This window comes from Sceloporus undulatus, chromosome 4 (genome assembly GCF_019175285.1).
Source record: "Sceloporus undulatus isolate JIND9_A2432 ecotype Alabama chromosome 4, SceUnd_v1.1, whole genome shotgun sequence".
NCBI classification, from domain to species: Eukaryota; Metazoa; Chordata; class Lepidosauria; order Squamata; family Phrynosomatidae; genus Sceloporus; species Sceloporus undulatus.
This window is the reverse complement of record NC_056525.1, coordinates 193121700-193143740: the sequence shown is the minus strand read 5'-3', so window position 1 is coordinate 193143740 and position 22041 is coordinate 193121700. Positions and strand designations below refer to the sequence as shown.

Here is a 22041-nt window from a genome sequence, read left to right as displayed (position 1 = left end):
GAATCCAGATAATTCTCTTGTGTTCTGTGTTTATACCATTATTATTATTATTATTATTATTATTATTATTATTATTATTATTATTATTTAAACAGTGCTGTAGATTCCTAATCAGTTTTGGGGAATAGAAATTTGAAGCTGGTCTTAATCCTAGGACTTTGCTAGTATCCATGTAGAAATCAATAACCCAAAGATATAGTTGATATAAGGAGATGAGATTATAAGGGAGGGAGAAAGAGAAGGCAAGAGAAGAGTTTTTGTCTGGGTACACGAGAAGTAGATTTTTCAAGAATTCATTTAGCTGTTTCCTTTTCTCAAATTCAAAATAGGAACAGACAGTGGGAGTAAATCAGGGATAGCTTTTCTCAGCTTTCTGGTACAGTGTTGAATGCAGGCATTTAAGTTAAATTTACAAGTTAACATATGATTAGACACATTAACACTTTTCTGATAATGTTCCGGACTCTGCTGTTTCATATCTAAAGACACTAGATGGCTAGTATACAGAAACAGATTATTGCATCATCTAGACCTTGATTTGATGCTTGTGTGCTGAGAAATTTCCCTCAGATCTATTATTATTATTATTATTATTATTATTATTATTATTATTATTATTAGCTTTATTTATAAAGCGCTGTAAATGTACATGGCACTGTACAAAAACCAAATAAAATCAAGAATATATAAAAAGCCTGCCTATGGCGTACAATCTAGAGGTTAAAACAACAAGTTAGAAACATCATAAGAAAATAAGTTAAAACAGCAAATATCCAATGTCAAGCATCAAAACAAGCAGGTCACAATCACAGACTCCCTGGGAACGCTTCCCTAATATGGTCTTCAACTCGGTTTTAAAGCTGGTTAGAGACGTTTTGTATCGTCTTTTTTTAAAAGGTACCCTCCAGAAGCACCAGAGCTTCAGATCAGAAAGATGGCAGACCTGTGTTTCTTGGTGCAGCACTATGAACTAGCATACAGTTGTTATCATACAGCAAAGAAAGACTTTTTGAATGATCAAGCAATGCTTTATGCAGCAGGAGCACTGGTGAGTGCAATAGCATTATTATTTTAAAAATGTATTCTCTTTCCTATTTTTCTTTTAAATGACTGCTTCATAAGCGTCTCCATATCAAACAGTAAACCCCTGTTTTGAATAGATTGATATTATCATCTCAAAATTTTGGTGTTTTTTTTTCTTCCACAAAAGAGAGTGACAGCCTCTGGCAAAAGAGGATTAAGCGGCTTAATATTTTGTCATTGGTTATCAGCCATTTGTTGCATTAAAGGCAAACAACAGTGGAGAGATTCTGTCTTGATGTTTCTTTTGTTGGCTTCCTACATGAACTCTAGGAGAGTACATGTTGGACTACATTAGGGTAGAAGAACCTCTTGCCCATATGGATTGCCAGTCCAGTCCATAGGTATACAGAGGAAATGAAGCTGTTTTACTGATCTTAGCCTAAATTCATTGAGTTGAGCTAAGCTTTAGAAAAAAATAGAATCCAAAATGAGTTAGAAATATTCATGTAGTTTATTCTGCAGTGATACATATTCCAAAACAGTGTGAATGCCATGTAAAAACAAGTATGTATTTTAAAAATAATTGAAGTAAAACCTTGTACGAATACAGGCCAAAAGAAGAGAACAGGAGAGAACAGACCATGAATATAAGAAGAATAGAAGAAATATTAGAAGAAATATTAAAGTCTTTAAGACAAAGAAGGAGGAGAAAAGGAAAAACACAGCCTACTCAGAGTGAGGCAGGAGGAAAAAGACTGAGGGATGGTGCGGGTTGCTCCCTCTGGTGGCGACTCCTTCAAGTCTATTTTTCCTGCCTGTTTCAGAGCAAGAGATGGAATCAGCCCATGTTATAGGATGTTTCCACCTCCATCGCTGGAAAAAATTAGCTTCTGGGGCAACACAGCGTTTTACCTCATATATTGCAAAATTCTGAAACAGGGACATGTTAGTAGTTTAGATCTTGAATTTCTACAATGGATAAGGTGGACATTTATTCATTTACCTTTACTTTGGTTCTACCTGTTTGCATATTATCTACCATCTTTTCACACTTTGGATTATTTTGTTCTTCAATGTGAATTATACAACTATGGCATGAGAGAAGAGTTGGGAAAAGGGTTTATTGTTTTAGGGTGAAAGCTTTAAAATGAAAAATCTACCATATATACTCAGTTTAAGTCGACCTCATGTATAAGTCGAGGAAAGGTTTCAGGGTAAAAATCCTGGATTTTGATATGACCCATGGATAAGTTGAGAGTAAAACTATAAAGAAGGATGGAAAGGGGGAAATACCACTTTACGTCCCTCCTTCTCTGGACCTCTCCCAAGTCGATTCTCAGGTGCTGGAGGAGAGGTTTACTTTTAACATTGGATTGAGAAAGGAAGCAGGTGGATTTAAATGGAGAGGTTTTTCCTGAGGCCAGGTCTTGCAAAAGGGAGCAAAAGAGAAGCAAGTGGATTTAAATGGAGAGGTTTTTCCTTGGGAAACCAGGTCTTGCAAAAATAAATAGAAGCAACTGGATTTAAATGGAGAGGTTTTTCTTTGGGAAACCAGGTCTTGCAAAGAGAGCAAAAGAGAAGCAATTGGACTTAAATGGAGAGGTTGTTCTTTGGGAAACCAGGTCTTCCAAAGAGAGCAAAAGAGAAGCAATTGGATTTAAATAGAGAGGTTTTTCTTTGGGAAACCAGGTCTTGCAAAGAGAGCAAAAGAGAAGCAATTGGGTTTAAATGGAGAGGTTTTTCCATGGGAAAACAGGTCTTGCAAAGAGAGCAAAAGAGAAGCAATTTGATTTAAATTGAGAGGTTTTTCTTTGGGAAACAAGGTCTTGAAAGACAGGAAAAAAGAAGCAATTGGATTTAAATGGAGAGATTTTTCATTGGGAAACCAGGTCTTGCAAAGAGAGCAAAAGAGAAGCAATTGAATTTAAATGGAGCGGTTTTTCTATGGTAAAACAGGTCTTGCAAAGAGAGCAAAAGAGAAGCAAGTGGATTTAAATGGAGAGGTTTTTCCTGGGAAACCAGGTCTTGCAAAAATAAATAGAAACAACTGGATTTAAATGGAAGAGGTTTTTTTCTTTGGGAAGCCAGGTCTTGCAAAAAGGAGCAAAAGAAAGGCAATTGCATTTAAATGAAGAGGTTTTTCCTTAGGAAGCCAAGGCTTGCAAAAGGGAGCAAAAGAGAAGGAACTAAATTTAAATGGAGAGTTTTTTCCTGGGGAAGCCAAGGCTTGCAAAAGGGAGCAAAAGAGAAGCAAGTCGATTTAAATGGAGAGGTTTTTCTTTGGGAAACCAGGTCTTGCAAAGAGAGCAAAAGAGAAGCAAGTGGGTTTAAATGGAGAGGTTTTTCTTTGGCAAGCCAAGGCTTGCAAAACGGAGCAAACTGGATTTAAGTGGAAAGGTTTTTCTTTGGCAAGCCAAGGCTTGCAAAACAGAGCAAACTGGATTTCATTGGAAAGGCTTTTCTTTGGCAAGCCAAGGCTTGCAAAACAGAGCAAATTGGATTTCATTGGAAAGGCTTTTCTTTGGCAAGCCAAGGCTTGCAAAACAGCAAACTGGATTTCATTGGAAAGGCTTTTCTTTGGCAAGCCAAGGCTTGCAAAACAGAGCAAACTGGATTTCAGTGGAAAGGTTTTTCCCAGCAGAGAAGGGTGCCAAGCATCCTGATGTTGGGTAGCTCCGCCTGTAAAGGCTCCTGGAGGCAGGACAAAAATTCAAACAGAGGCCCAGTGCCCGGCCCCGCCTCCATGGGCGGAGCGACCCCCAGAGACCCCAGTCTTCTTCCTGCCTAGCTCCTGGTAGGACGCATCATCTCAGCTTCTCTGAAGATCTTCCATTGGCTCCCCCAGACTTGGCCTGGCTTGTACCTTACCTCTACCTTCTTTCCCCTTTTTCTCCTTAAAAAAAAAATCCTTTTCTTTCCTCCTTTCCCTCCTTTCCGCTCTGCCTTTCTCTTTCCCCCCATGGCTAGCGAGGAAGAGGCCAGGCCAGCGGGCGAGCGCGCTCCCACTCAGCCCGGGCAAGCCCCGGCTTTGCCGGAAGCGCGCCCAGAGGCTCTTGCCACGAATGCAGGACGAGAAGTGGGAGCCGGGCCGCACCGGTCGGAGGGAGACCCCTCACAGCCCGCTGCAGGGCCCAGGGCACCACAGCCGACCCGGCCAGGGTTGGAGGCTTGAGAGCCCTTACCGCCACCGCGACGGACGCCAGGGGAGGAGGTAAGCCAATCCCCCCTGCCCAGCTTTGCTCTCTGGGGCCTCCCAAGGGAGCCGGGGACCACAGACACCTCTGCGCTCCCCCAAAGAGAGAGCGACGGCGGCGCCCTGCGGGGCCAGCCTAGCGGAGCGCAGGGCTGGGGGCTCCGGCCCCTTTGTTCCTCCGCTCTTTCCCCCCCTCCTGGGATGGCCGGGCCCTTTCCTCCAGGGCCCCTCCGCAGCCGGAGGCTCAGCGGCCGAGACCGCAGGTGGCACAAACGGCCCTTTCCCCCCCCAATGGGAGTTCCCTTGGGTCCCTCTCGTCCACCAGGGGTGGTTTGGGATGGGAGGGCCCAACACCTGGCACCCGGCGGGCGTCAGCGGTCGTGCGGTCGACCATCGGGGCGGAGACCACGTGGACCGAGATGGGGGCTGCCATCTTGGCCATGCGGACGGGGAGGGCGGCCGCCATCTTGGTGACCCGGAAGTGGGGTCAAGAGACCGTGCGGTCCTCTACGGGGGCCGCCATGTTAGGGGCGACCAGGAAGTGGGGCCGCTAGGCCATGTGGCAGCAAATGGGGGCCGCCATACTGGCGACTCGGGCCGCGAGTTGGCCAAACAAGCCAGGACCAAGCCTTCCCTGGACCAGCGGGGAGAGCCATCATGCTGCTCCTCCTCTAATTCCGCCTATCACGGGTCCCATCGAGAGTCCACATCCCCAGATGACCTTCGGATACAAAGCCCCCTAGACTCCCAGGCCCAAGCCCAGGCCGCCAGGTCCAGAGGATCACAGAGACGGGGTTCACAGTCGGACTCAGACAGATCTCAGACCTATCGCCCCCCATCCAAGAGGACCCGATACGCAGTCGAATCCAACAAGCGAGTTCGATCCTCCTCACCCCACTCCTCGGAGGACGAAGGTCCTCCGGCCAGCATAGACTCTGCGGCCTTGGAATCCGAAGAGGGAGAGCTCTCCCAGGACGAGGGAGACTCGACCAGTGACGCTCCCATGTCCTCGCGACTCCTCAAGCCGGAGGACTATCCAACACTGATAAAGAAAACGATCACAACTCTAGGCATCGCCTTGCCACCCCCCATCTGCCCCTGCTCTGGACTCGGATCTTCCCATGGTGGGAGAAGATCTTTTTCCTGTCTCAGTCACCACGGTTCAGGAACTTCCATGCCCCTACAACATCATGCAGATTGTGAGGGACGAATGGAAGACACCGGCAGCCTCTAGACCCAACCACAGCGCAATTCGGAAGCAGTACATCCTTCAGCGTGGAGTCATGGATAGTCTCAGGGTCCCCCTAGTGGATGCCCCGGTGTCTGCTCTTGTTTCTTCGATAGTTTTCATCAGGGATGGCGAGGACACGCTTAGAAACCCTGAGGACCGAAGGGCCGAGGGAGCACTCAAGAAAGTACACGAAGCCACTTCGGTAGCCATCAGGGCAGCCACTACAGTCTCTCTAACGATGCGCGCATCGTTACAGTGGGCCAAGGAGTTGCTGGAGCTGCTGCCCCACGCAGACACCAAGGTTAGACAAACCATCAATAAGATCACCAAGTCGTTGGCTCTCGGGGCAGATGGCACCCTGGACAGTGTCCAACAATGCGCCAGGGCCCAGGCGGCGGCACTAGCAGTACGGCGACAGCTATGGCTCAAAAATTGGCAGGTGGACGTTAGATCCAAACAGAACTTGGCCTTTACTCCCTTCTTAGGGACTAAATTGTTTGGCGAATCCCTCGAACCAGTGCTGATAGAGGGCAAGGACAAAAAGAAAACCTTGCCCTCGTCAAAAAAGAAAGATGACGAGAGACAGTTCAGGAACCGATCTTCCTTTCGATCGTCATGGTCCTTCTCCCCCTTTCAATCTCAGACCAGGGAGTCCAGGTCCACCAAACCCAGATGGGGTGACAACAAGTTCAACAAGCGAAATCGTCCCCCCCTTCTCCCCCAAGAAAGGAGAAGGCTCCAAATCCACCCAAAAGAATCAGCAGTCATGACGGGGCCCCTCCAGTAGGAGGCCGACTCCAGGGATTCGCAAGGGCTTGGGAGCGATCCACGACGGACAAGTGGGTCCTCGACACCATCCGCAGGGGATACAAGATAGAGTTTCATCGCACTCCCCCCAACACGTTCATACCCTCTCCCAAGTCCAGCGACCCCAACAAACATCGCCTCCTGCTGGAAGCCATCAATCGTCTACTCGCCATTCATGCCATCGAACCTGTGCCAGACGCTCAAAAAGGTCAAGGGTGTTACTCCACCTTTTTCCTGGTACCAAAGAAAAACGGAACTTGGAGGGCTATCCTAAACCTGCGAGCAGTCAACCGCTTTGTCCGCAAGAAAAAATTCAGGATGGAAACCCTCAAAACCGTTCTGGACAGCCTTCACCACAAAGACTTTCTCTCTTCTCTAGACCTACAGGATGCCTATCTTCATATTCTGATTCACCCATCCTCCCGGTGTTTCCTACGCTTCAGATATGGCAGGCGCCACTTCCAATACAGGGCCCTCCCCTTTGGGCTTTCTTCGGCGCCCAGAATATTCACCAAAGTCATGGTAGCCCTAGTCGCCCACTGGAGGACTCAACGTCTCCATGTCCACCCTTACCTGGACGACCTCCTGATCAGGGCCCCTTCAATGACTCAAGCCATGCGGGACACCACCACCATATGCAAGTCCCTGGAAGACCACGGCTTCCTGATCAATCTGGAGAAGAGCTCCATTCACCCCAACCAACGGATCATCCACCTAGGAGCCCTAATAGACACACAGTCGGGGACAGTCCGCCTTCCCCCCGACCGGATCCTGACCATCCGGAGGTCAACACTGGAGGTGCTACGATCGTCTCATGCCAGCCTCCGGTTACTCGCTCATCTACAGGGTCTGATGATCGCAACGATCGAGTGCCTACCTTGGGCGAGATTCCACGCCAGACCCCTCCAGTGGCTGCTTCTGCCACACCAAAAGGCCATTGCGCTGAAGAGCCATCGCAAGATATTAGTGCCCAACAGCGTTCGCCAGTCCCTCAGGTGGTGGATAGCCCAAACAGTCTTCAGAGGTCGACCCATTTGGACGGCCGAAAAAGTCCAGATCACCACGGATGCCAGCCTTCGGGGCTAGGGGGCACACTGCGGACCACACCTGGCCCAGGGACGGTGGAGTCCGGAGGAACGATCACACAGCATCAATTGGCTAGAACTACGGGCAAGCCGCCTAGCCCTCCAGTCCTTCAGCCAGTCAATCCGTCACAAGTCAGTCCTCGTACGTACAGACAACATCACCGCCAAGGCACACATAAACCGTCAAGGCGGCACAAGATCACGGTCCCTCATGACGGAAGCCCAGTCCCTGCTATCATGGGCAGAGGCCAATCTGTTGTCCCTAGAGGCCGAACACCTGCAGGGGCAACTCAACACCACGGCAGATTGGCTGAGTCAGACCGACATAGACCAGGGAGAGTGGAGCCTTCACCCGGAGGTCTTCCAGTCCATAATAGAGACAATGGGCCACCCGATCCTGGACCTGTTTGCGTCCCCTGCCAATGCCAAGACTCCCAGGTTCTTCTCAAGGTTCAAGACCCAGGGGGCAGAAAACTTCGATGCCCTAAACTGCCACTGGCCAGAGGGCCTCCTATACGCCTTCCCTCCAGTTCCGCTACTGTCACGCCTTCTGTCCAAGATTCGAAGGACGGAATCAGAGGTCATTCTCATAGCTCCAGCCTGGCCGAGATGTCCTTGGTTCTCGGAGATTCTCAGCCTGTCAATACAGAGTCTTCCACTTCCAGCCAGACCAGACCTACTGTCCCAGGGTCAGATACATCACCCAGACCCCACCTGGCTTCAGCTTCACGCGTGGAAATTGAGAGGGACATGCTAACCAGTTACGGCTACTCCTCTGAGGTGATCGAGTCCATCCTGGCATCGAGGCGCCCATCCACCATGAAGATCTATGAGTACACCTTCAGGGCGTTTAAGAGATGGTGTAAGAGAAAAAAGAAGGACTTCATTCAAGTCTCTGTTGCTACGCTACTCCAATTTCTCCAAGACGGCTTTGGCCAGGGCCTCCGACCCAACACAATAAAAAGACAGGTGGCAGCAATCACTTCGATACTGCCGCACGAACAGGCCGCTAGGATATCACACCATCCTCACATTAGGAGATTACTCAAGGGAGTTTCCAACAGGGCGCCCCCGACAAGACACTGATTCCCGTCTTGGGACCTACACAAGATTCTTCTAGCCTTGACGATACAGCCATTCGAGCCGCTGAGGGAGGCGTCCCTCAAGTTCCTCACCCTTAAGACGCTCATCCTTAGAGCGCTCACATCGGCCCGCAGAGTATCAGAGATCGGGGCTGTCGGTGAGAAAAGAGCTCTGCATCATTAGACCTGATTCCGTTGTGTTGAGGCCTGACCTGACCTTCATCCCCAAGGTTAATTCGATTTTCCACTCATCCCAGGACATCGTCTTGCCCACTTTCTGTCCTCGACCAACCGGAGAGTTACACAGGGCCTGGCATACCTTGGACGTGCGCAGAGCCATAAAAATATATCTCAAGAGGACTGTGACCTTCAGAAAGTCAGAATCACTCTTTGTCTCCTTCCAACCGCGATCCAAGGGCAAAAAGGTATCATCGTCGACGCTGTCAAGATGGATCAAGTTTTGCATCCTCGAATGCTACAAGGTCATGAACCTACCCCCGCCAGACGGTATCTTGGCACATTCCACTGCATCACACCTCGCGCTTTCTCCACTAACACACCCCTGGCAGAGATCTGCCGAGCTGCCACCTGGAAAACTCCCTCCACGTTTGCCAGACACTACAAGCTCGACATCTTCCAGTCGGCTGAGGCGGCCTTTGGCCGCAGGTTCTTCAACAAGTAGTGCCCGACTCCACCAAGGCATCAGCAGCCCCCCCCCCGGTTGGGTCAGAGCTTTTGTAAATCCCAACATCAGGATGTTCGGCACCCTTCTCTGCTGGGAAATGGTACGTTAGTGCTTACCTGAGAGACGTCCCTTCCAGCAGAGAAGGTCCGGGCATCCTTCCACCCTGTCTACCTGCAGACACCTAAGGGTCAGGGTCGGGACACATACAGTGGTGCCTCGGGTTACGAAATTAATTCGTAACGCGGCCGCTTTCGTAACCCGAAAAGCCTTCGTAAGCCGAAATGCCATAGGCGCTAATGGGGAAAAGCCGCGATTCCGTGCGAAAAAGCCAAAAAAAGCACCAAAAGTTTTTTCGTAACCCGAAAAAACATTCGTAACCCGAAACAATAATTCCCTATGGGATTTTTTCGTATCTCGAAAATTTCGTAACCTGGGTATTTCGTATCCCGAGGTACCACTGTACCTAGTGATTCTTTCGTAATAATACCCTGTAGTAAGTTTCCTGTTTATTTAAATTGAAAATTTGTGCACTAATCTGTGTCAAGTGCCACTTACAAACATGTAAGATATGTGTCACTGGTCTTAAATATCTTTTTTTAAATAGGAAAATGCTGCTGGCAGAGAGATGTGTGCTCCTTAGTGCTGAAATATTAAAAGCCAAAGCAAATACTCAGAGGCAGCGTCCCTGATACGTTTAACAAGTGAGGTAAATAAGATTTTTATTGGCTGTTGTTGTTAGTTCGAGAATGGGAAAAAGGCTTTATCAAGTTCGGGTTCTTGGTATGTGAAATTGGGTCAGAAGAAAGTTGTACAGTGGTAACCTCGGTAGAAAATCAGGTACGAATTTCCGGGTAACGATTTTTGTCGGTGTACGAAAAAATGTTTTTGGCTTTCGCGGCTTTTTCACACGAAACCGGCTTTTCCTTAGCCCTATGGCAATCGGCTTACGAAGCTTTTCGGGTACGAAGCGGCCGCGGACGATATTTCGTAACCCGGGAGCGTGTATAGCATATCAGCAATCAAAGTTGTGTCATACTCTGATGATTTCCTAAACGTTCTTAATTTGCTCATTGGCATTCTTAATTCTTAGAAGCTTCACAGGTATGCTAAGTTCTTCACTTACTCAACAATCATGATTAGCAGTCACTCATGAAATTTGTCAGGAGGCTAAGTGCAGTTTTCAGTAAGTTACAGGAATTTGTTCCTTCTCGGGAGAAGAATATGATCATTCAAATGATAAAACAGGATAATAAGAGACAGTTACTGGGGAGATATGCTAAATGTGTGTAAACTTTATGTTTCTGATACATCTTAAATTCTCACAAGTTCAAAAGCTTGCAGAGTGGTAAAAAAATGAAATACAGAAACAAGTTGTGTACAATGACGCTTATTTTATCTAGCAGACATATTTTAGAAAAACTAATGATGATGGCAATGATACAAGGCAGGGCACTTAAAATTGTAAGTTGAGCTTGTATAAGCAGAATCAGAAAGTATAGTTTTTTTTGTGCCATCCTGACGGTGTATTCCTCGAGCTTATATGAGAGATACTCCAGTTATATAAAAAGACGTAATGAAGATGCCACTATAATATTTCTTCATTGTTTTGGAACGTTACTCAGAGTCAGCTTAAATTTCAATAGTTATTCCCTTCCTCTTTTCCTCTTTGGTTTGCTTGAACTACGTTAAACCTTACATTCTTGTTTTTTAATTTTTTTTTGTGGAAAAATGGCAGCAGAACGCTTGGATGGAATGGTTAGTGTTAGAAATGTCAGCTGGCAAGCTAGAACGTTGAAAAGTGTTAAATTTGTTGTCACTCATCATATGCCATATTCATTGATATCTCGTGATGATCAGATATCATGTGAGAGAACCATCATGTTGAATGTGGTTCTGGACAGCTTCAAAGCATTACATTGCTGATTTAAGAGTATCTTCATTCGCTAAACAATTGATAAATGACCTCAAAAGAATATTCCTTTTTCAAATTCTTAATCATATGTAGATGTCCATATCGTGTGTCATTATTTCTTATAATTTTCAAGTTGGTCAGTTTACATTGATTGGTTAGGATTTTCCTTAGGATTACCCATTGTCTTGGTTTGTGCTGATGGACGTACTGAACACAAGGATATGTGATGTATTTGTTCTCTTTTCAACCACAAAATATTTCAACTGTCAAATCATCAGAAAGTAATGGTTCCCAGCATCCTCTTACTTCTTCTTTTTTTAGAGTGCAGAATGAATAATTTTTGTGATCACTGAAAACTCATCTATGTTACTCATTTTCAAAAACAAAGACCACAAAACAACGCAACACCACACAACTTATAATGTAAAAATAATTACCAAGTTGGTAAATTGCAATTAATGTGATCCATCTAAGAAAAATATTCGGCATCTTACACTTGTCTAAGAACAAATGCATCTGTCCTGTGGGACCTCCCCTCTATGTAATCTCTCCAGCACAACAAGGTATGGTATATACTAGTCATATGCAGGGGTCAACCCATTGTAGGTATTGCAGTATATTTCAGATATAACTGGTCAATAGCTTGAAGATTTAAGAACAGGCACGTTTAGATCTGAAAAAGGGTGCTTCAATGGGTGGAGTTCAAAAGGTTTCATTGACTCACTGGTTGATTATAACTTAACCAACCTCAACACTCTTTTGATAGGATTAGATCTTTCGGAGTGCACTGTGCGGGAGCAATCAGCCACACTGTTATAAAATATGAAGAGTCCCAGGGTCGAAAATTGCTTTTAATATGATATTGGCTGCCATAGTAAAGTAAAGCAGGACAGGTAAGTTTTGCAAGAAAGGAAAGAATACTGATTCGATTAATTGTTAAAATGGCTTGTTTGTTTTTGATTTCAGCAGCTTTAATACCTGATTGTTGTGACACATAATATAGTCTTCCCGCCGATTCATAGGGGTTAGGGGCAAAGGGAGCCTTGCGAATGCAAAAATTTCACGAATAACCCACTCCCCCCCCCTAGTTACAGAGTGGCAGGAGAGGGTTGGAGAGGAGGAGACACACTACCTCTCTTCCTCTCCCTGTCGCCCTGTTAGCTGGCTCAGCTGGACCAGTTCAGAATGGCAAGGAGAGTTTGGAGAGGAGCATGCACTTGCCTCTCTTTCTTGCCCTGTCCCGGCTCAGCTGGGCCAGTTACAGGGCGGCAGGGAAGGAGGAGTGTGTGCACACATGGTGACATGACCTCGCGAATGATCAAAACTGTGAGTCCAAAGCCGTGAATATGGAGGGACGGCTGTACATAATCTAGTTGAGCAAAGATAATTCCAACATCGGAAAGGGGAACATAAGAAAAGAACTGTTAAGTGCAAGGTTTTATTAGATACCTAAAAGATGTAAGAGAGACAACAAATAATTCTGGACTAGGGATTATCCACAGAGGAGCATTCAAAAGGAACCCTCTCACTCTAGCTACCACCTTCTTCATCTTGGATGAGGGAGCACCTCAACAAGGGCGTGGCAGATGGCCTTAATTAACAGGCAGGTTAGGTGTAGATATACATTAGCATTATTTTCATAGTTATTGGAAAGCATGGGCATTAAATTTTATTTTCAGCCAGTCAAGTTGTGTATTATTGATTTTTAATTTTTCCCATGAAAATATGTGTTTTTGATACCAGTTTTATGATATTGGGGGAGCATACGAAGAAGTTGGTATTACATTACAGTTAGTCTGGACGTGGCTTCATGTTGCTCAAACATTGCTAGTGCTACGGATATTTTAATTGTGAGTGTAAGTAATTAGGTCCAAATGTTACGGTATACTGTGGTCATTTCCGAAGCAAGACAGTATGTTTCCTCACATATGAAATGACACTTCTGCTAGTTTTGAAACCATATTGCTGTTTGTCAGGTCATATTTGAGCACAGTTCAAAGTGCTGGTGATATAGTTTTGAAACTCAGAGCTTGGGGCCAGAGGCTTGAAACACCATCTTTTCAACTTTTAATACATTTACTTGCCTGTGTGTACTTTGCCAATGACCCGTCTCCAGGTACATCTGCCAGCAGATACTGACTGGGAAGGAAGTCGTCCTTATTTGGCCTATTTGTTTCGGACCTGTGTGAAAGTAGACTGAGTCTGTGAAAGCTCAGCTACAGCTGCTTCATAGGTCACAAAGTCCCAAACCAGCACCGCAGAGTAGTCCAGTCTGAGGCTGCTTTAACTACCTGGCTCAGTGCTAGGGATCTTGGGAATGTAGTTATTGTGGCACCAGAGCCTCCTGACAGAGAAGGCTAAATGTCTCACCAAACTATACAGTTCCTGGATTCCCTACCCTGAGCCAGGGCAGTTAAAATGGTCCCAAACTGGATTATTTCTGGAGAGGTTTGGGCCAAAGTTAGCACAGATTCTTTTGCTTATGATATAAAAATGTTTTTGTATTTATGTGTGGTCTTTTATTAATCCCCAATTTCTATGTACCATTGCATGGAAATTGTATTTGGTGTGCTATCTTGCGAAGAAAAGCATGCTTTACGATTTTACTGTCAAGCCATGCAAGTTTATAAAGGAAAGGGATGGCACTAGACGAAGATCATATAAACTTCACTATCGGTCGGCAGTCTTTTACACTTCAGCAACTTGATAAGCTAATCTGCCTCAGGCATATTTTGATCAACGATAGCAAACAAACTGCTGCCAACAAGGAGCCTTCCCCGAGATATCTTTATGTTATAGGGTAAGATGTCAGGTTTTATCTCAGTGTCCTCTTGAAAATTTTAATAGGCATTATACTTTTTTTACACTTTCTCACTATACACTAAATGTCATCCTTTGAATGATGCATCAATCCTGGCCACACTGATTGAGTAAACTGTATTCTGAACCAGCCCAAGACATTTTGGTGCCTGAGGTAGGAAATTCAAATGGAGCCCTCCTTCACTTAACTGGGCCCAATTCACCAGCTGTTCTTCTGTGCAGCTTCCACTCATTTTAATGAGGATAGTTATCCATGAATTGGATGTGTTGCTTATGTCACACAAAATGTCCCCTTAAGATGGGGAAACCATATCCTCTCATATAAGGTGACTTCTGGGCGTATTACCACTAATATTGGCTTACTGGAAGTCCATCAGTCAGCTTTTTCTCTTGGAAATAAATTCCTAACAACATTAGTAGCTATAGTACATGGGCACAAGGTGTTTTTAATTCCAGAGTTTGCAAAACTATAGTTGCAATTGTTTTAAATTCTGAATTGGACCCATAGACCTGCATGATTAATTCCATATGCCCAAAGAGAATAGTGATACTTCAAACAGCTTCTTGGGTCATTTGAACAAGTTTCAAATTATATTGGTGGGGAGGGACTGGTCTGTTCAAAAGAAACACCTTCAAGTCCTGTTTAGTGTAGCGAAGCCATTGGGTACATCCAAAATAATTTTCTTGTAGACTGTACTGTCCTTAAATTAAAGAAATTGGAGTGTTGATTTGAACAGCTGTTCCGTCCTCGGGCATCAAAGACGTTTTGGTGGTTTATTCTATTTGCATGTGGACGCCTAGAAGCTTTGTTTCCTTAAGCACATACCTATCCAACCTGCATTTAATCCTTTCGGTTAAAATAAATGGAGAATGCTGTGCTAATTAAATAAAATTGTTGCTTTTGTACCCCCATTGTTTGACTCCTAAATATAGTAAGTGCTGTGTTTTTCCAACTATTCAGTGCATTTTTCTTTTAGTTGATTATTTAAAATTTGCCATACATTTTTGTTCTGTGTGGGTGGCCCTGTGCATCACCCAAATGAGACTTGACTCTCAGAATCTTGTATGGAAAGTTATCTAGCTGAGCAGCTTTGGCATGCTTCTGTGTGCCAAAGCCCCTCTCCCTCAGTTCCTTCATATACTACGTAAGTAGCACTGCCAGGGTTTTGTTTTGAATAATTTTTCTATGATACTGAGTAGTCCGTTTTCTCTTTCTCCTCGCAGGCTAGAGGACAATGTGTACTTGGTAATGCCCTTTCATCAACAGTTATTCCTCTTGTGGGCCAAAGATTGCACTGCCGAATTATCTGTTCAACAGATAATTGAACAGATAATCTGTTTAGGTGTCTCTTTTGCTTAGACAACGATCATAGACCAATACCATTTGTCAAGCTTTTATGCGGAATTTCAGAATAGAGTCTTTCACCTTAAACCTCACTCTGGGAGATACTCTGTAATTAGTAGATGAGGTAGTTCACCAAGTCCCTAACATTGTGTTAATAGACCACCCGTAGAACTCGGTTCTTACCAAGAAACTGAAGGACTGCTCTCAAAATTGTCTGGATCACTACCTCCCAGTATGACAGGCCCTTTCATAGCACGAATTCCCAAATCAGGCTATGGTAGCTCTGTCTCTTTGGGTGCAGTCTGAAGTGGAACTATCTTTTTCCCTGCTCCCACACTAGGGAAGCTATCAGTCCCAAAGAATGTAAGTGAGAAGAGGCTTCCCATTGTTCTTCAGAGTTGGGCGATGTGTAATTAGTCTAATCTGCACTGTAAATGGCTTCTATTTTCCAGTTCAGGTCAATCTTCAGAGACTGGAAAGAGATTACCAAGAAGTTTCCAGTTCAATGATTGGTTATTTGCTGCTGCAGAATTATAGTAACATACAGCCCTGCTCAAAATTTTGCCCCTTGCAGTTATTGGTACTGATCTCATAGATACCATCTTCTGCATTGCCACAGTATTATCAATTCCACTGGGGCCTGACTAGGAGGTCTGATGTCTAGGTACAGTAGCTGTTCTCAGTCCCCAACATATCAAGACAAGAATTTCTTCTGAGCTGCTGTTCATCATCACAAGTACTCAGTATGTAAAGCTGATTGTCTGTTAGACTTTCTTCGGCATAACCATTGGAGATACTATCCATCCTATTTCAGTCCAACAGAAACTAGTTCCATAGTGCTGATCAATATCTGTTAACATGTTGAGAACAGTACCAGATCCACTCAGCCAGCCAGACTCAGAGATACTTGTATCACCCTGTGTACCCAACAACCATCCATCTTCAACTTCAACGCCAGTGCTATAAACTCTGCTTAACCTGCTCCTTCAGCATCAAGCAGGCTTCAACTTTTCTCTTGCAGTCACTTCTTCTCCTCCTTGGTCCTGGTCCCAAACATACTGAACCAGTCCAAGATCTTCCTCATTAGAAGTTTGGAATACGGTCAGCCCTCATTAGCTGGTGGAGTTCGTGTTCCAGACCCCCCACCCCCACCCGTGATAAAAATCACGTTTTTTTAATGGTAGCAATGTGCATGCGCACATGCTCTCTGCCATGCCCAAACACGTGGTGACAATTAGCAGCAATGGGGCTGCCATCCCTGGATGCTTAAATCACGGGTAATAAGCTGCAATTGGGGAGAGCAGGATGTACTTGGCTCCAGACTGTTCGGATCCTATTCAACTTTTATCAGATCATTTGAAAGGAGGACAACCCATCTCTCTTCTCATCAAAGGATCTTTTTGGCTGCACAGATTCAGTACATGGCAAATCTCTTGACACTTCAGAGAGTGGCAAAGAAATATGACTGGAGTGCACTGCCTTTTTACCAGGTTTATCACCACACATCAACCTTGGAATAAACCACACCAATGCCACAATTGTTTGGTGAACTGTGAATTTTACAGATATAGAAAGAGAGCTACATGTTTCTTTTCAATCACCTTGTTCTTAAGGTCAGCATTAAAGATAAAAGTGTGCCCTTCCTTGTTGTCAGCATGAACGTTGTCTCTAGTCCCACTAAAATTACAAGTAATCGGAGCCACTGCTTCGTCTCACTGAGATGGCTGAAGATGACTGTCCTTATATCCACAAAGAGCTCTGATACCCTATTTGATATTCCATAAAGGTAATGTTCTGCATGCCCAGACATTACACGATTGGTCCATAAGGTATTTTATATTCCACCTGCTCACAGAACATATTTACTTACCTTGTTGTTAGGATCCATTACCTCAGTTGTGTATATTGACATTCCCTAGGACTCCGTGGGCTACATTTGTAGGACGGAATTGGTTTTTGTTTGCCAGGTGGGACCAGGAATGTTTTGTACCAGCATTCCATACGTCTTGTTTTTGTGCACATTCCAATTGAACATAGCACTCTTCTGACTTCCCTGAGAGGAGTATCTCTGCTAGACCTTTCAAGGCCATGATTTAGCCACAACCTTACAGGACAGCTAAATGAATATCTTCCTTTTGAAGTTTTGAAAAGAAGAAACAAGTTGTTCAAGTTGGTCAACTGAACTCACACAAGCTGCCTCATCTCATCTGACATCTTGCCTCTTCCTTGTAGCAGACTTGGGAACTGAGGGAGAGGTGCCTTGACATGATGAACATGTGTGCTAGAGATGTGGGGTCAAAGCTCCCCTGCTTGAGGATGGTCCTCTTACATAGTTTCTGTGCAGGAATAAACCAACCATATATAAGGTGTTTACGGATCTCACCTGGGGTAACTGTGTCAGAGAAATAAGGCATAATTCTGTGCAACAAAACAAACCTTTGTGAAATGTTGAAAGCTTGAATACAAACTAGTTTGTGAAGACTAATTATGTACTTGCTTATAGATGATTACATTTAAAACACAAGACATTGAGACAATGTGTTTGGATTTCTATTTAAATGTTCCTATTTTCTTCACTGTATATGAGTCAGTCTCAAGGCCATTTTTCAAGCTATTCAAATATATAGTGAGCAGTTTTTCTTCCTGAATGTTGATAGAGCCCTTTGTTCCTTGTTCCTTTCCTTTTTTTCTTTTTCAGAACGTAAGCAGCTATCACCAGAGGACCATTACCACAGCTTCCTTACCCTGAATTAATACTCTGCAACACGAGTGTTTGTGGGACCGTGACAGAAGGCCAGCAGAAGGGCAACTACTATATAGTGTTCCTTAAACTTGAATGATCTAAATTAGAATAGCATAGCGAATCATAAATCAGTTTGGAGATGTCACAATTAACAGTAGAGGGCAAGCTACTGTACTGGCAGACTGCATGCATATTGCTTACTGCAACTGGAAGAATTTTTTTTTTTGAACATGACTTTGTTCAAACAAACCACAAACAGAGAAAATTAGTAAATTGGAGAGCAAGGTTGTGTCCTTCTAATGCTTATTGTGCTGTTCTTTTGTTCTCATGATTTTTTATTTTATTTTAACATATAGCTGTGTAATTGTCCCCATTTACAGTCAGAATATGGTAGCCATACTACGGTGTCACTACCTGAAAATCTATTCAGTTTTGTGGTGAGTAGTCTTTTGTCATTCTAGAAACCATATAATTCTGAATCAGCCATTTGCCTTATAGTCTTTAATAGACTGAGTGCGTGATGGTTCACAGTTTGATAATGGTCATGAGTTAATTACCATTCTTTGTGTGCCATAGAGAGACTTTCAGGTGTAAATTGTTTTATACAGCATTTGTTTTCTCCTTTAGCGGTTTTTCCGGCTACATTATGGGCTGGCTCGTAGGAATTCTTTTAATGTGTTTGGACATATGAAGTAGGATGTACATTGAAAAAAAAGACCCTGCCAGTCAAAGTTTTGGCTGACTAGTTTAGCAGTAGCATAAAACTAATTTCACCTCCCCTTAACTCACTGGTTCCTTGGCGTTCTGCTTATTTGGTTTCTAATTCCATTGTTTGTACTTGTTTGTGCATTTTGCTCTCCCTTGTTAACATGTGAGTGCCTCCTCAAAGGGTGCGTACAAAGTAGGCATCTGAGAAAATCATATGTTATTTCATGAAATAGTCATGAGCGAAAGGACCAAGTCATTCATATGTATAATATATATTGCACTCCTCTTTTTTGTTTTCATTCTTTGATGTACTGAATTTACTGTGATTTTTTAATGTATGTACAATTAGGTGAAAAACAGCGGCACACACATAAGCCTTGATCAGGAATATGATTATACTTTTCACAACAGTGGAGGAGCTGTAGGAGCAAGTAGTATCCGCGGTAATAAAGGCACAACATTCCAATTTTCCCAGCCAACGATTTGTCTGAAAAATATTCAGATAATTCTAGATTTCGCACTTGGGGAGTAGAAGGTAAAAAACTAGAAAAACAATACTTGCTTAAAGGGAACTTTATTAAGAAGAATTAGATGTATGGGATAAAAATGCAATTACAGTGCTATCCCACCCTGTCTACCTGCAGACACCTAAGGGTCAAGGTCGGGACACATAGTTTTCTCCTCCTTTCTCTCTCCTCTGAGCTTCAGGCCTCTGCCTTCTAGACGCCAAGTCTGGTCACCAATGCCTTTCAAGATTAACCAGTCGCTGGGCTGGTCACTGACTGAGGTCTCTGGGGGTCGCTCCGCCCATGGAGGCGGGGCCGGGCCCCAGGCCTCTGTTTGAATTTTTGTCCTGCCTCCAGGAGCCTTTACAGGCAGAGCTACCCAACATCAGGATGCCCGGACCTTCTCTGCTGGAAAGGGACGTCTCTCAGGTAAGCACTAACGTACCATTTCTTTGGCAAGCCAAGGCTTGCAAAACGGAGCAAACTGGATTTAAATGGAAAGGTTTTTCTTTGGCAAGCCAAGGCTTGCAAAACGGAGCAAACTGGATTTAAATGGAGAGTTTTTCTTTGGCAAGCCAAGGTTTGCAAAACAGAGCAAACTGGATTTAAATGGAAAGGTTTTTCATTGGCAAGCCAAGGCTTGCAAAACAGAGCAAAAGAGAAGCAATTGGATTTAAATGAAGAAGTTTTTCTTTGGGAAGCCGAGGCATGCAAAACGGAGCAAAAGAGAAGTAGGTTTTTTAAAATGAGGAGTGTTTCCGCTAGGAAGCCAAGGCTAGCAAAACGGAGCAGAGAGAGACGCAAGTGCTTTTAAACGGGGAGTTTATGCACTAGGAAGCCAAGTCTTTGAAAACGGAACAGGAGCAGGGAAGGAATTGGTCTTCAAGGGATATTGGGGCATCAGGCTTGCTTGCTTTGGGATCCTTGTAAGCACTGCCGATCAGTTGTCCCCTCTATAAGTCTACCCCAAAATGTTAGAGGCAATTTTGGGGCATAAATGTCTCGACGTATAGTCGAGTATATATGGTAATCCTGATTTGGTTAGATGTAGGAAAGAGCAAGAGTTCGAGAGGAATATACATAGATTCAGCTGCATCCCTCAATTCCTTTTGCACTCTTCTATCTTGGTTTGATATTAAATGTGATAGTTACCAACCCAAATAAAAATAAACGCACATTAATTTGTTCCTAGTTTTGGCTCTCAGAACTTTAAAGTAACTGATACTGTTGCTGAATATCTATCTTTTACTAGATGCTTTTTTGGGTGTTGTAAGGTCTGATTTTGTTCAAACTGATTGTGAATCATCCTACTCTTTGTAATTCTCTTAAAAAACAAGTCCCTTCCCCCACACAAATGTGGCCTATAATAGTGTATGAGAGAGATGCTACTTGTACAGTTTGTTGTGATTAAAAGTTAGTGACAAAACTAGTCATTATCACTTGCATTTCACAGGAAATGGCAGCAGTATCTGCTTTTCTTCAACCAGGAGCACCAAGACCATATCCTGCCCATTACATGGATACTGCAATTCAGACTTACAGAGATATCTGCAAGTAAGAGTTTGTTTATCTTCACTTCTTCCCAGAAGAAGATAAACTGTTACAGTCTTTCTGAATATTTCCCCTTGTTGTGATAATGCATGGTTAGTCTTTGTGATAATCAGCAATAATAGGGTATTGGAAGCTTGCATTTTCACAGTTGCATAAAATATTAGGCATAGTCCAGCTTCATACTTACTTGGCCTGCCCAAGCCCAAAGGCAAGCTAATATTCCAAACTACCGTATTTTCTGGCGTATAAGACGACCGGGCGTATAAGACGACCCCCAACTTTTAAAATAAAAATCTAGGGCAGTGGTTCCCAACCTTCCTAATGCTGCAACCCTTTAATACAGTTCCTCATGTTGTGGTGACCCAAACACATGAAATTATTTTCACTGCTACTTCATAACTGTAATTAAATAGGTGTTCTCCAATGGTCTTAGGCGGCCCCCATGAAAGGGTCATTCGACCCCCAAAGGAGTCCCGACCCACAGGTTGGGAACCACTGATCTAGGGTTTAGCCTATACTCACCGTATAAGGCTACCTCCCTCCTGAGTAGCGCGACAGCCGGCCGTGCACACACGCGCCGGCTTCAAGGGGCCTCCAAAGGCACCTTAGAAGCCGGCAGCCGGCGTGAGGCTGCCGACTCCCCAGGCCTCTGAAGGTCTGAGAGGCTGGCTGCCCCAGAGCACGCGCGCCGGCTTCAAAGGGCCTCCAAAGGCCCCTTTGAAGCCGGCGCGAGGCTGCCGGCTCCCCAAGCCTCCGGAGGCCTGAGAAGCCGGCGGCCCCAAAAGTGCTCCCGGCCGCAGGGCTGCCGGGCTCAACCCGACGTACAAGATGACCCCCCCGACTTTTGACCCAATTTTATTGGGTCAAAATGTCGTCCTGTACGCCGGAAAATACAGTACTGTTTATTCAACTGCACAATGATGCTTAAATTATCACAGTTTGACTAAAGATTCAGCCTGATTAAACCCTATGGAAATATTCTATAGAAAGACAATAACTTAGCTTGTATATTACAGTGCTGTTGGTCATCTTCACAGTCATGTGATGTCTTTCTTAATAATACCCTGTAGTAATGTTCCTGTTTAATTTTAAATATGATAAATTTGTGCACTAATCTGTGTCAAGTGCCACTTACAAACATGTAAGATATGTGTCACTGGTCTTAAATATCTTTTTTTAAAAATAGGAACATGCTGCTGGCAGAGAGATGTGTGCTCCTTAGTGCTGAAATATTAAAAAGCCAAAGCAAATACTCAGAGGCAGCGTCTCTCCTGATACGTTTAACAAGTGAGGTAAATAAGATTTTTATTGGCTGTTATTGTATAGTTACTGAAATGGAAAAAGGCTTTA

At 44.3% G+C, this 22041-nt stretch overlaps 2 protein-coding genes across 11 annotated transcripts in view; both read left to right on the top strand.

Moving 5' to 3' along the window:
• LOC121928461 (opsin-5-like) overlaps positions 1–22041 on the top strand; it is an 896145-nt gene that overhangs the window by 775938 nt on the left and 98166 nt on the right. The window lies entirely within an intron of this gene.
• Positions 1–22041, top strand: part of TRAPPC8 (trafficking protein particle complex subunit 8) — a 115473-nt gene that overhangs the window by 52743 nt on the left and 40689 nt on the right. For all 10 annotated transcript variants that reach the window (XM_042463172.1, XM_042463171.1, XM_042463175.1 and 7 more), the window contains 3 exons: positions 898–1048; positions 20594–20694; positions 21878–21983. In XM_042463172.1, coding sequence (XP_042319106.1) covers positions 898–1048; positions 20594–20694; positions 21878–21983 — 358 coding nt within the window. The remainder of the gene's footprint in view (positions 1–897; positions 1049–20593; positions 20695–21877; positions 21984–22041) is intronic.